This window comes from Wasmannia auropunctata, unplaced genomic scaffold, assembly GCF_000956235.1.
Source record: "Wasmannia auropunctata unplaced genomic scaffold, wasmannia.A_1.0 LD335996.1, whole genome shotgun sequence".
NCBI classification, from domain to species: Eukaryota; Metazoa; Arthropoda; class Insecta; order Hymenoptera; family Formicidae; genus Wasmannia; species Wasmannia auropunctata.
Window position 1 is genome coordinate 2,658,686 of NW_012026894.1, and position 13,207 is coordinate 2,671,892.

General features: G+C 39.7%; 1 protein-coding gene across 1 annotated transcript; it reads left to right on the top strand.

Moving 5' to 3' along the window:
• The first annotated feature begins 10,365 nt into the window (after positions 1 to 10,365).
• On the top strand, positions 10,366 to 12,088 carry LOC105453695 (spore wall protein 2-like). Its single transcript, XM_011695856.1, has 3 exons — positions 10,366 to 10,597; positions 10,949 to 11,185; positions 11,527 to 12,088. The coding sequence occupies exons 1-3, from the start codon at positions 10,366 to 10,368 to the stop codon at positions 11,763 to 11,765; spliced, it is 708 nt and encodes a 235-aa protein (XP_011694158.1). The 3' UTR covers positions 11,766 to 12,088.
• Positions 12,089 to 13,207: the final 1,119 nt, after the last annotated feature.

Sequence of the window (13,207 nt, forward strand, 5' to 3'; positions counted from 1 at the left end):
TAGGTATAGGCATCTGCATGGTCCCTAAATCAAAAAATCCAATCCCCTCGAAAACACAGGCCCGACAATACTGGCGAGCAGGCGGGTATTCGGTATTTCGCGGAGATTCCATGGACCGGCATCAATCCGGGTTATACGTGCTCGTAACGTGTCTACCTATCTACCGTCCGACGGCGTACATCTATATACAGTCGATAACCCAAATAACGAGTTTTCAGAGAAGGGTAAACAGAGAGAGAGAGCTATCTTACTCTGGAGTACACAAAATGCAGTAGCTAAATGTGAAGATCTATATTTGGAATTTGTCAACTTTACCTCACGATAAATGTACCCAATACTGCACTGCAATATTGTATTCAAACACACAAATATTGCTATAAATGTTGTTGCCATTTATACGTTAAAATTGTGTTATTGTAACTGTTATACTATATTATAAAAATGCATATACATATATGATAAGAAAACAATATAAAACTCAGTAAAATATTAAATTCAGTAAAGTTTGTGTTATATCAACTTATTTCTTTTCCTAAGATTAGAGGAAATAAAAAATTAATGTCACGGAAAATTGACCGAAAAGAAGTAGCAAGCTTATCAGTGCTTCCTCGTTCGACAGTTTTATGCGTATAGAGTATAGACATTGGTCGTCTCGTTGTTACATCTATCCTCAGCCGGATCTTCCAATCTAGCGTTACCTATACACATACGCGCGGATACATACGTGTTAGACGTAACTCGTATGTATTCACGCAGATCCGTCGGGATGTGATATCGGCATCTAGTCCGTCCGTCCGTCTCGCATGGATCTCCGGATCTATATTTCTCTCTCTCTCTCTCTCTCTGCCGGGAGCACGGAGAGATCTATCGGAGGGGATCGCTACCGAAGAGGATTGTGCGCGAGGAAACGCGACGACGGCAGTGGATTCGGTTGGTACGTAGGCAGGCACAGGCACAGTAGCGTTCGTGGACGGCCGGGCTCTCTGCCTGTTAGGCCGTTTGGCTGCCTTGCTGCCTGACTGGCGGGATGGCTGGCTATCGAGCGACGCCGATGCAATTCCAATTCCTGGCTGTCAGCGGCAGAGCTGCGGGAGACGCGTCCATTCGTGATCAGCCTCCCGTGAAATCCCGTGCCTCCCTCCCCCTCGGCTCACCCCGAAACGAAACCCGGTCTCTCGTTCTCTATGCCTCTCCCTCTTTCTCTCACTCCGTCTCTCTCTCGCCGCCGTTTGCCCTGCCTCGTCTCTCTTTCCAACCCTATGTCTTCCTCTTGCTCTGATCCCCGTCAACCGCCTCCAACCTCCCGCCCGCCATCCACGTTTCCCGTCGAACATCGAGTTCCCTTTCGCTCTCCTCCTCTCTCCCTTTGCTGCCGTTTCTACTGTGTTAATGCGTCAAATGCGTAGCTCTCTCGCGACTTCGGTTTAGCTGATCCCACGAAGGTATGGAGACGTATCGACGATGAACTTTGCTCTTCCAAATTAGGCCGCAAGGTTGCCGAATTTGCAATGAGTTTAGTAAACTTATAATATGTATAAGATTTCACTTTCTGTAACTTTTAAGAAAGTCTACACAAGTTTTTCAATTCAAATTAACACTAAATATTTAATTACTGTAATAATATATCTCGCAGAGTGTGAAAATCAATGCAATGTAAATTTATATTTCGTACATGCTATATGTGTGGTGTGTATGCATGTGTATGTATCACTTTGTCATACCATGCTTCTATGTGACAAAAGTTCGAGCGACGGCGACAGAGCAGAAAATTTATCAGCGTAAGTTGGAATTTATCGTCGCGCAACGATGCTCTATATAAACCGATCGAGAGATCGATGGATCGACAGATAGGATACGCCAGGAGAAAAGATAAATTGTCACTGTACATATACCACAGAGTTCATGTACATACATATATATAGTGTAGGCGCACCTTTTTCTTGCATTGCATCTACATTCGCATTGTACGTCGATGTGTGACGATGTATACCTCGTCGCGTCGCTGGATTCTTTTCGCCGGGGCGTGTGTAAGGGTGCTCGGTCTGCGAGGAAAAGTAAGACAAGGAATACAGCAAGACGAGAGAAGAAGAGCCGAGATAGCGGGAGGGACACGGGAGGGACGAGATAGTGCTGGAAGATGGTGGAAGGCGAGGAAACAGAGAAGCCCCTAACACACAACACAATCCGGCGGCTTCGTCTGCTTCGATGGATTTTAAAAGATCCCCGAGATTATTACTTTTTCGTTTTCTTTCATTTTCATTCTTCTATTATTATTTCAGAGGAGCGGATGGGCGCGCGCGCGCGCGCGCCCCATCCGCGCGAGAGTGTGCGTTCACCACGTGTGCACCGCGTTGTACTTGTCTATGTCTATGCTTGTATGTATACGCCTCTGTACGTGTTCGCTTCGTCCCAGGTTGAGCTAGGCCGGGCTTGGGTTGGGTTGGATGCGTGGAAACCATGGACGACTTTGGGTAGGCTCGTTGGTTTCCCGCCGCGACTATCGGCGCGTATTGAAGCTCATCGTCACGGAAGTAACGTCGGGACAACGGCAGCGGCCTGAACGGGAGTGACGACAGAGATGAGGAGAGCCGAGCGACAAAAAGAGAGCGGGATAGAGTGATAATGGTGAGCGGAAGAGAGAGGCCGAATTGATTGAAGAGGGATGGCTTTAAAGTGAGAGAGATCGCACTGTATGCTATCGCTTTCTCTCTCTCTCTCTCTCTCTGTCATTAACGTTCCCCGCGTTTGGTTGTCTTTACTTCTGTTTTATGTTGATGATCCACAGCTTTTTCCGCCTTCGCGTTGACGAAGGGTCCGCGGGTGAAGGGTAACGCGATAATATGTAGAAGTCGATCTCGATGGGTAATAGACTAGACATTTTCGCGCGCGGTAACTCCAAGAGTTAAAAACGGAGTTCGTTACGCAGTTTTATCGCGTGGAGCATTAATTGGCATGTAATTGCATTTGATAAAATTATAACTACAAATACACGCGAATTTGAAAATGCGACTACGCGACTTTCATTTATGATTCAAGTCTATGTCGTGAGAAGTATTGATTATAGTATCCGTTGAAAGCCTTTTTACCAAGAAAGTGTATTATAACTATAATAAACGGGAGAGAGAAAGAGAGAAAGAGCATCCTCCGTTATAATACGAAAGGGCACCGCTCGATGAACCCTATCCAATCTTACGCGCGCCACGATCTCCGCGCCACAATATGGGCTGCAGACCACAAAAGCAAAAGCCGAATGCTATTATTAACTCCGACCGATTTCTTACAATGGTGGATTTAAGTAAGGGTTGTCCCATTACGTACAGTTCATCTCACTTGAGGTGCAGGTAAGTACAGGTGTGGGTATCGGGAAGTTAAATCCGGTGAGTGAGGTAAGAAGGGGACCGGTTCATTCTGTAACAATCGAGACGCCTTTGTTACTAGCACGTAAATAGTAAGTAGGTGGATCAATATTATCAGCACGCGGCGTGTCTTTTATTATCGCCGGTAGCATCATGGTATTTACCCTCGCGGAGGCACAGTTAAATTTGCTATGCTATATTTAACGATGTATTTCAATGTAAAGCGTCATAATCGCTGGTTCCGCTACTAATAGTTGTATGAATGAGTCGGTTACCGGAAGCACGCGTTAGTGCTTTAAAAAAAAAGGGTAACACGTGCCGAAGTTTTTGTATGAAAACGTCATTGCATCGACTTACGCTTGCTTAATTCTCCCTGTTATGTTTTATACGTTTAGAATCCTTACGAGTTTAAAAGAAGATAATTTTTATACAAAAAAAAGAAGAGGGACGCATGCGCATGTTAAATATTAAATTTTGATTTAAAAATGTATATTATATATATTACTAATTTTGATTTAAATGTATACTGGCATGACTTTTTTTTATATTCGTAATTGGTATTACTTGTATATATTATTCGATATCTAATGGCGATCGCGAAGTCAGAAAACGTAAGTAAACTTAATTCGCTCACGTCGATTGGAACTAAATTCACAATGGCGCTTTTCAATCTGGGCATCGTATCGTAATGATTCCACAATATGACCGAAATAAGCTCTGAAAAGCCGCGATTTATACATCGACCAAAGTCTTTCTATACACTAAACTAAGACTTCTTCTCGATGTTCCGTAAAGCTTTCTTGTTACGTGGTATTGTCATTGGTAACACATCGACGTGTAAAATCTCAGGAGAGACGAATTGCCACGAGCAATTCTCGATGTATCCATTCCACGTTTGCGGCCTGTGGCGTACAAATCCGCAAAATCAATGGATATTCTATAAAACATTCAATCGAATTTTGATGACAGTGTGATTCGAAATGATTCTGTCTAGAAAGTAATAAATCTTAAGAATAACATATAGACAAAATTCGAGAATAGTTATTGAACTGTCGAGCGAAATAAAATAATACAGAATGTATCGTGAAAACTGCTGAATTTCGCATCAAGTATTTTACTTACAAATTCTGTTTCTAAAAATTAAGAAAGTAAGACTTGCATTTCGTTCAATAGCTCAATTAACACACTGTCTTTCGTCAACATATTCAAGCATATACATGTCCAATACATGTTTGACTTGCTGACGATTCCATATAGCGACAACGACACAATCACACGCAGGTGTCAAGTCCATACACAGGCGATATCCCAAATGTTCATCGCGGGCTGTCATTGACCCTCGTGCCTGACACTCGCACCATATCGCCAGCTGAGATATCCGGATGGCCCTCTGGATGCCACGACGGCATTCGAAGATATTCGATGAAGGGTAACGTATCCAAGAGGCAAAATGGCGAATCCTCGGCCCACCCCGCCGTGGCCCTCTTCTGTGTTCACGCGTACATACATATACGCTCTTTAAGGGAGGGAGGTCAAGCAGGACCACCGCCGCACCGAACGGCTCTCGGGGTACGTATACGTCCCGCGGAACCTACGATACATCATTTTCGGCTGGGATGATCTTACGGTAGATTTACCATTTGTACAGTTTATGGGCGTCGGTCTGGGCCATAAACTTGGTTGGCAATGACGGCGACCCACGCCACCGCCGCCGACTAAGTTGGGTAAGCCCCGGACGGTGGCTCGTGGCGGCGGCGGGAGTTTGGAGGCAAAATCTCGGGGGAGGTGGTGCGGAAGTGCATGAGAATCCTATGCGATGTGTATGCTCCATGCTTAGTGGCAGCGAAAGTGCCGTCGACATATTGGCCGTCTCAGATTCGCTGAGAGAGACATTAATAACAGTTCGCACTAACAAGAATAGAGCTGTTAACAAAAGAGAAATAAAGATAAAATAAATGCGATATTTATTGACGAATGTCGTTGCGTAATTAAGACATTAGATTTTAAATTTTAGCATATATTTTATTACGCGTCTTTATTAGAGTCTGCATGTAACGATTAAGAGTGCCAATGTACGTCGCTATAATTAATTTGTTGGAAACTAGACACTTTTAGATCTCAAGTAACATCTTGTTTCGAGTACTACAGAGGGAGATCACATAAAAACCGGCCGTTCGTGCAAACTCGAATTACTACGCATCGCGTGCGTATCGGGATCGCGCCATCGTCGAGCTCGTTACGGGACGCGCAAAATCCTTTTTGCACCCCGTCGTCCGTTGCGTTTGACCCGTTTCGAGAGATTCCACAATAGGATGAGTGGCGAGCACACGGGGTATGCGGGATCGAGATATCGTATGTGTTCTACGGTGGTCCTGCCGCCGCACACAAGCGGCTCCACGGCAAAGCGCCGACACGCAGCGCTGCGGAATCGTCGAATCCCACTCGATCAGAAGCCGAATGGAAATTAAATGCTCAGTCGACCGTTATGCTGATTGATTTGTATTCTGCGATCTGCTGGCATGGCGAGGAAGTGTGCTAAACTGCGGGATTTATGTTCTCTCCTAATTGCGTCGCTCTTCCCCCTCGTCTGCCCATATCTCGTCTACGCTACTACCCATCCTCCACCCGCTGAGCTAACATCCTTGCTAGATTAATCCGACATTTGATGTGAAACGATATGTTTTTATCATGTAGAGTATCTTGCTTAACAAAGATGTTCAATTAAAGTAATTAAAGTATGTTTAATAATGGAAATACGCGTCTTTTGAAAGTAATATATCGAATAAAATTTCTTTGCAATACCTGTGTTAATTAAAATTTTTTTCGTTTCATTAAAGAATGCAGAGATTTTTGTCAATTATTGCGTTATTGCGCAATATAGCTAATTAAAAATAACTTATTACGAAAGTACACATTCTTTATGGAAGATATAAAAAAATAAATTTATAAAAGAGCATGTAAATAATATTTTTTTTTAAATATGGATAAAAAATGAACTTTAGATATCTTGATCTATCTATATCAACATATATTAGTCGGTTTTTAATCTTATTATTTTTACTCATCTTTTAAGCTTTATTTCTTCTTAAATATTTATAGAACTAATTCACAGAAAAGTTTGTATATGAAAACATATAATAAATAAATGCATGCGATGTAATATATGTACATTCGCAGTGTGTTAAGCTTGAGACCGTGGATTCGCTAAGTCTAAATGATCTATACGGATCAGTCATCCCTGGAAACGTCGAAAGCGAACATGGTATCGACATCTCTTGGGTCTATAAAGAAGTATATATTACTTTATCGATTTACATAAAACAAATTTTTTTCAAGATTTAAAAAATGTGCATATAAATAGCCTATATTTACTTAAATATATAATACTACTATGTAAGTTTGTATTAAATACACATGATATTAATACGTCTACGTATAACCATTTATCTTTATGTATTCATTATTTATATCAATAAATGTATGTTTGATACATATTTCACCATTGATCCTATTAACAAATACAGAAATTTAATTACAATTTTAATGTATTAAGAGTGACTTATCGTCTTTACTAACAGCTAGTCTGTTATCGATAGTCAATAGTTAAATGCTTCTGCAAGAAGCGCTTGGATCAATAACTACATAATCCCATGTTGAGAAACCAACATCTGCATCAAGAAAGTTGCTTTGCTTCCTATTTTACTATTTGCTGATAAGAGCAATCCATGATAATGATACCGGGATATTTAGTTTATCATGTGATAACATTCATATGCTGATAACATTCCACAAGAAACTTTTCAAATAAAAATCAATATTTTAAACTCTATAGGTACACAAGACGCTTGCAACCACGCTGGATTAACTGTCGCTTATGAAACACTGAACGTTACCGTTTGAGGATATCTCTACCTTTATCTTCGTTTTACTCTGATTACTTGCTGCAAGAACCATAGTTGCATAAAAGTTTCTGCTTTTAAACATAGTAGGCAGTAAAGAAGAGATTCATATAAAGTATGAATTTTTCTACAGACAATAAAATATTTTAAATTTTCTTCAATATATGGAAAATATAATCGAGACATGGAATGTAAAATTTTCAATCGTATTTGTTTCATTTTATAATTTTTTTTTTATTAAAATTCATAAAAAAATTATATTTATATAGAACTTCATTATATTATATATAATATATATAATAATTCAAATCAAAATAGCTTAAACAAGGAAATTATTAAATGCTTAATCAAAGAAGCAAATATTAAGTATTTTGATTTACGTATTCGTTATCTGCTACAAATTCGCTCATATATAATGCGGCATATTTGTATAAAGAGGGCACTGAGTAAATCGCGGGGATCGGCGGGTCTTGCATACCAATGAGACTACCACTCAGACTCCTCCTTTTACCCTAATCAGGATGCAGCCCTTGACGCGATGCAACCCCTCCATCTCGACTATTTCTGGAGCCACCGGCTTTACTTTGCTTCGAGGGTTGCGGCACGAAGCGCGCATTGGCCGACTTGGAGGGAGACGGTGATGCAACAGGGGTTGGTGAAACGAGGATCTTAGTACATCCAAGACGGTGGCTGTGGTACGAGGTGTTACATTCCATCCGAGATTTTCAAATTACCAGATTATGCCAAGGAAACTGGCTGGCGCAGCAACTATCTAAGACGCTTAACGTCGTCGACACGGGTCGCATGGTTTTAAATGACGATCATCCTAACACTCCCCTCCCCCCCCCTTTTCCCTCCCCCTTCCTTCCGCGGCTTCTCTTGCCAAGTGGACGAATGAAGTTCGAGATTTAGTAGCTTCTTGCGCCGACAGCGTCTGACGAACGATGCTATTGGCATTAATGATCACATCTTGAATATCCACACTTTCGTTGGCAGACACAGAGAAAAATACTTATTATATATTTATTTATGATTTAATTTAACACAATTTTGAGTTTATTAGTATTAAATAGTGCAATTAAAATTAATAAATGTTCAACATAGAAATATAAATTAAAAACACTGTATCATTATTATATTGATAATGGATTGCATAAATTTACTTAAAATTTTTAACAGAATAATTTGAAAATTTGAGTCATTTTTCTCTATACAATACTATACAATACTTTGCTATATACAATAGCTATATACAACACTTTGATGCAATTCACAATTTAAATTAAAATTTTTTAATTAAATTGTAAAATAAATATAGAAAATAAAACATAAAATTTTTAAATAAATTAAATAAAGATAAATAATTTTCTTCGTATAAATGTATAAACGTATATATGTATAAACGTATATATGTATTGTATATGTATACATAATTTTCTTTGTAAAAAATAATTAAAATAAATTTTTCATTTTTTTCAAAGCAAATCACCATGCAATAAATATAAAATTTAATACAATACTTTGTAAAAAAATAATAATGATTAATTTTTTTTACTAATTATAGGAGCACAATGTTGTCTCAAATTAATATGAAATATTTTCTCTACTTCGTATTGATTTTTAATTTATCCCATAAAAACTTCTTTTTTACTACGAATTTCAAAATAATAATCATTTAAGAGAAACAATCGTGCATTAATTCAACATCCCCTATTTCCAAATTATTCTGAATTATTTAAGTATACGCATTTGTGCGTAGACACAGCATGTTGCAGAGAGAGGTAAACGGTAAAACACAATTAAAACACAATTTCCCTTCTTATTACGATTTCAAAAGCGAACATTCATCTTGCAGCATTATGAATATCGATCGTGGCAACAACACATCTCAGCGTTTTTATTACATTCAAATACTGAACGCCGTCCAATACGATCAAGTAATAATTATTATTACAGGGATCTCACTTCCAACCGGGTCGTTAATATATATAACATCGACCTGGCGATAACGGTTCCGAACTAATTGCTTCTCCCATATTACATTTCATGTCGTTATGTTAAATATTAGTACGGATCAAAACACAGAAATACATGCACAAAGTTAAAACCAATAAAACGCAAATGCGTTTTCCCATCATATTCTCGATATTAAATACAGCTGAATTTAATCCTTTGCAGATCCTATATCAAAGTGAATTCAATATGATGGTTTACGGCAGTCTTTACCGCTCCTTTTTTTTCGAATGATGCTCTATTCGTTGAAATTAATTTGAAGCGCGTAGAATTGGATTTTGGTTTTTATATTTGTACATCAAATACAAGAATCCTACAAATTCAATGTGTTCTCTCGATAAAATTCGGAGAGAGAAAAAGTACTAGGAGAAAGGGGAGGGGGGGAAGTGGAGAAGGGTAAGAAAGAGAAGAAAGAATTTAATTTCAGCTCTAAATAAACTTTTACAGCGTAGCGCAAGTAGAGTCGTAATGTTTTGAAACGTACGAAAGGGCAACGTACTGAAGCCCGTTATGTCAGACAATTCTATCAGCTATCGGCAACTCGATTCCACGGTTTTTACGCTCGCGATCGTGGAAAGCGCGAGATCACTCATGCGATACGCACGGCACAGATAATATCGCGCCGTTCGATCGATGGTACGGCTTGACGGCGAAGCGCAATCGATCAGGTTGCCATTGTTGACGAGCCCGATCGACGAAATCCGGCGTGACTTCCTTGATGACGAAAAGATCGCCTTTACGTAAGACGACAGTTTGAATGACACAATCGCCGGTTCTTTCTAATTTCTTAGATCAATAGATCGTTTGATCGACGACCGGTCTAAAATCTCGGACGGGCATTCGCACGATGCGGTTCTTTTCCTTCGGCGACGGACTGCCGTGGAAGATGTTGCGAAATTAGCGAGGCGCAAGCCAAATTGCTCGTTTAAGTGATTGGCTACAGCGACGACTTGCAAGATACGAATACATGCAATTGCGCTGCTTCTGTCAGAAGGATCTTATTTCAGAAGGTGGGAGCGATATAAAAGATTCTGCGGGACAGATTGAACGGGCAAGGAATCATTGAAACCGACGAGATTAAAGTAATCTGCCGCGAGATGTATTGGAAACTGTTTGTGTCACTGCTGCCGCACCTGCTTGTTGGTAACTGCCTGGCCAGATCTGTCATTTACGAAAATGTCGAGGACGATGTCGCAGCCGTTGGCTCCCTCATTCGCGAGGTACGTCAACCGGCGCCATTAAAATTCTTTGCGGAAGGGAGAGACCTAATGAGCGCCGGTAACGCACCGAAGTCACAAGATACTAAAAAACGCACGAAAAACGCATCTGGTATGTTCTTCATTAGCTATTGTTTCTAATAGAATATATAGTGTTACAAAATATATAGCCTAGAAAGTCATATATAATCTTACATGTATATATATATATATATATCAAATATAATCAAATTTATCAAATATTAGCATGTAATGATTTAATTAATTATAGAGAAATCAACAAATAAGTTGAAAGGAGCATATTGTATCTAAGAAATTTAGTTATAATTTATATTGTTTCTCTCTCTATATTTCTCTCTTTCCGAGATATATCGTATTAATGTTTATCGCCGAGTGCTGAATTTCGGGAAAGCGTTAGATGTCTTGTTGAGCGTAACAAGGGCGGACAACAATGTGGTTTTAGGCAAATCAGACGAGGGTGGTTACTACAGAACCTACGGGAGCGATGCGGAGGGTGAGAAGGGTTACTTGAAGGAAACCTACGGTAAAGGTGATCACGGCTACAAGACTCTCGACACCTTCCACAAACAGGATGGCGACAAATACGAATTTGAGACGGAAACGGCTTACGGCAAGGCCAAGACTGACGATAATCGCAAGAAGCATAACGAGAAAAAGAATCGCGACCACGAGAGCGCAGGTAAGGAATCGTCAAATTGTAATTTACCAATCAAACAGTAGATACTAACGCGACGATCTGAAAAGAAAAACACGAAAATTCTAATCGGCAAAAGGTTCTGAATCAGCTGCTATTCTCGCTTTACTTATCTCACGAAATATATACATATACGTGTGTGTCGCTAAATTATTACTCTCGTCAATTTAACGATAAAATGAAATTATCTCTGATAAAATTTAATCAAACTGTAGAAACACGACAGTCCATAAAGCACCAAAGCGCTTTGATATAAATGTTGCGAATAAAGTGAAACTATTCTTCGTTATAGTACTCGGGAATTTAATACGATATGAAAATTATAGGTACTATGATTGATACGGACTATGCCGGTGAGGCGAGCGATCACGGTGAAGGAAGCGAATACTCGCACTACACAGGAGGCGACGATGGAGATCATTACAGTAGCCATTACACGGAGAAAGAGCCGGAATCTCACAGCCACAACGAACATTATTCCTCGGGAGGTGGTGACGACGGATCTTACGAAACGCACAGCTCTTACAGCTCCGACGGGGAAGAAGAAGAGGGAGACGATTATTAATTTTATCAGTGTACATCACTTTAATGTTCAGTCTTAATTGGAGCTTTTTTTTTCTTTTCAATTTCAACCGCAACCTCTGTTAAATATTAATATTGTATCGCATATAAAATACGCGCGTTATCACTAGGAATTATCTAAAATAATAGTGCACATATATTTGTGTATATGCATAGATATAACTTTTTAACAAAAACAATGTATACCTCGCGCGCATGCATATACACACACATTCTCTATTATGTTACAAGCGATTAATACTTACTTTGCAACGGTAAATTTGTAATATAGATCGATTGTAATAATAATTTATGCTTAACAGCCAATGAAGTATTATCATCGATAATACCTATGTGTATTGATTTTGCTTGTTAGCTTTAAACTTCTTCTGTACTACCTACATAATGGTAATAAGCAGTATTTATTCGTAACTGCCGTAATTATTTTTATGCAAATGATTTATCGATACCTTTAATTAAAAGATGTGAGAAATCTTTTGCATCGACGCGTGGCGTTAAAACAATGTAGAATAAAGCACGCCGCCGGCGAAATCGAATGCTACATTAATATTATAACAGCGTTTCCATTATGAAATTTGCCTTTACGCTTTCGCGCTCGGATCGATCGCGAAAGTACGAGCGTACGCTCGAAATTACCGCCCCGGCGAAACTTGTTACATTAGCAATGTCCGTGCATGATCGATTATCAACAGCTAATCCATTCTGGGGTACATTTCGCGTTGCATGCAAATAGTTCGTTCTCACGGTATGGATGGATAGGTACGTATCTGTTCGTTGAAACGTTAATCCATTAAGTGGTTCATTTCTTCTCATCGAGAAACGCATCTCCAATGTACGTGCAATTAAAGATGCGCAAGAATGAGTACGCGCGTTTCGCGCAGAATAAATGTCTCCCTAATTAGATTCCGAGGAATGGAAATATGGCGGAAGAGGAGGACGGAGGATTTTTCTTCTCTCCGCAAAGAAGAAGTAAAGTTACACGACTTAATACCGCGGTAGCCGACACGCCATTTATTTCTTCGCGTTAACGCGATTCAGCTTTTACTTGCCGTACGACATTCACTTATACAGGATAAGGTATTCGATTCGAATAAATTACGCTGCACCGTGGCAACGTTTATTACACGCACTAGCTACACCGACTAATCAAATTGTCGTTTAATCCCTCCGCGTGAATGTACGAACGTAGTTTGGTTTGTTGCGGAGAGTAGTTCTAATTTCTAATTTAACATCACCCGAGGGTCGCAGAAGCAATAACTTGTTCTCTGTCTTTGTCAAGCTTTGAATCGGTTGCGCTTCAACTGTATAATTCACGCAAAAAGCAAATAGGTTTTCGAATTCTATTTCACCAACGATTATAGATCCAATTTAATTACGCGCTTAATAATGGAGGCTCGAATCGCATTAGATATTCGCAAATGTTCG

Bases quoted from the DNA above. Each gene is read 5' to 3' on its own strand.
- LOC105453695 (XM_011695856.1), top strand. From the start codon at position 10,366: ATGTATTGGAAACTGTTTGTGTCACTGCTGCCGCACCTGCTTGTTGGT. The intron at 10,598-10,948 runs GTATGTTCTTCA...ATGTGGTTTTAG, and splicing joins ACGCACGAAAAACGCATCTG to GCAAATCAGACGAGGGTGGT. The intron at 11,186-11,526 runs GTAAGGAATCGT...TGAAAATTATAG, and splicing joins TCGCGACCACGAGAGCGCAG to GTACTATGATTGATACGGAC.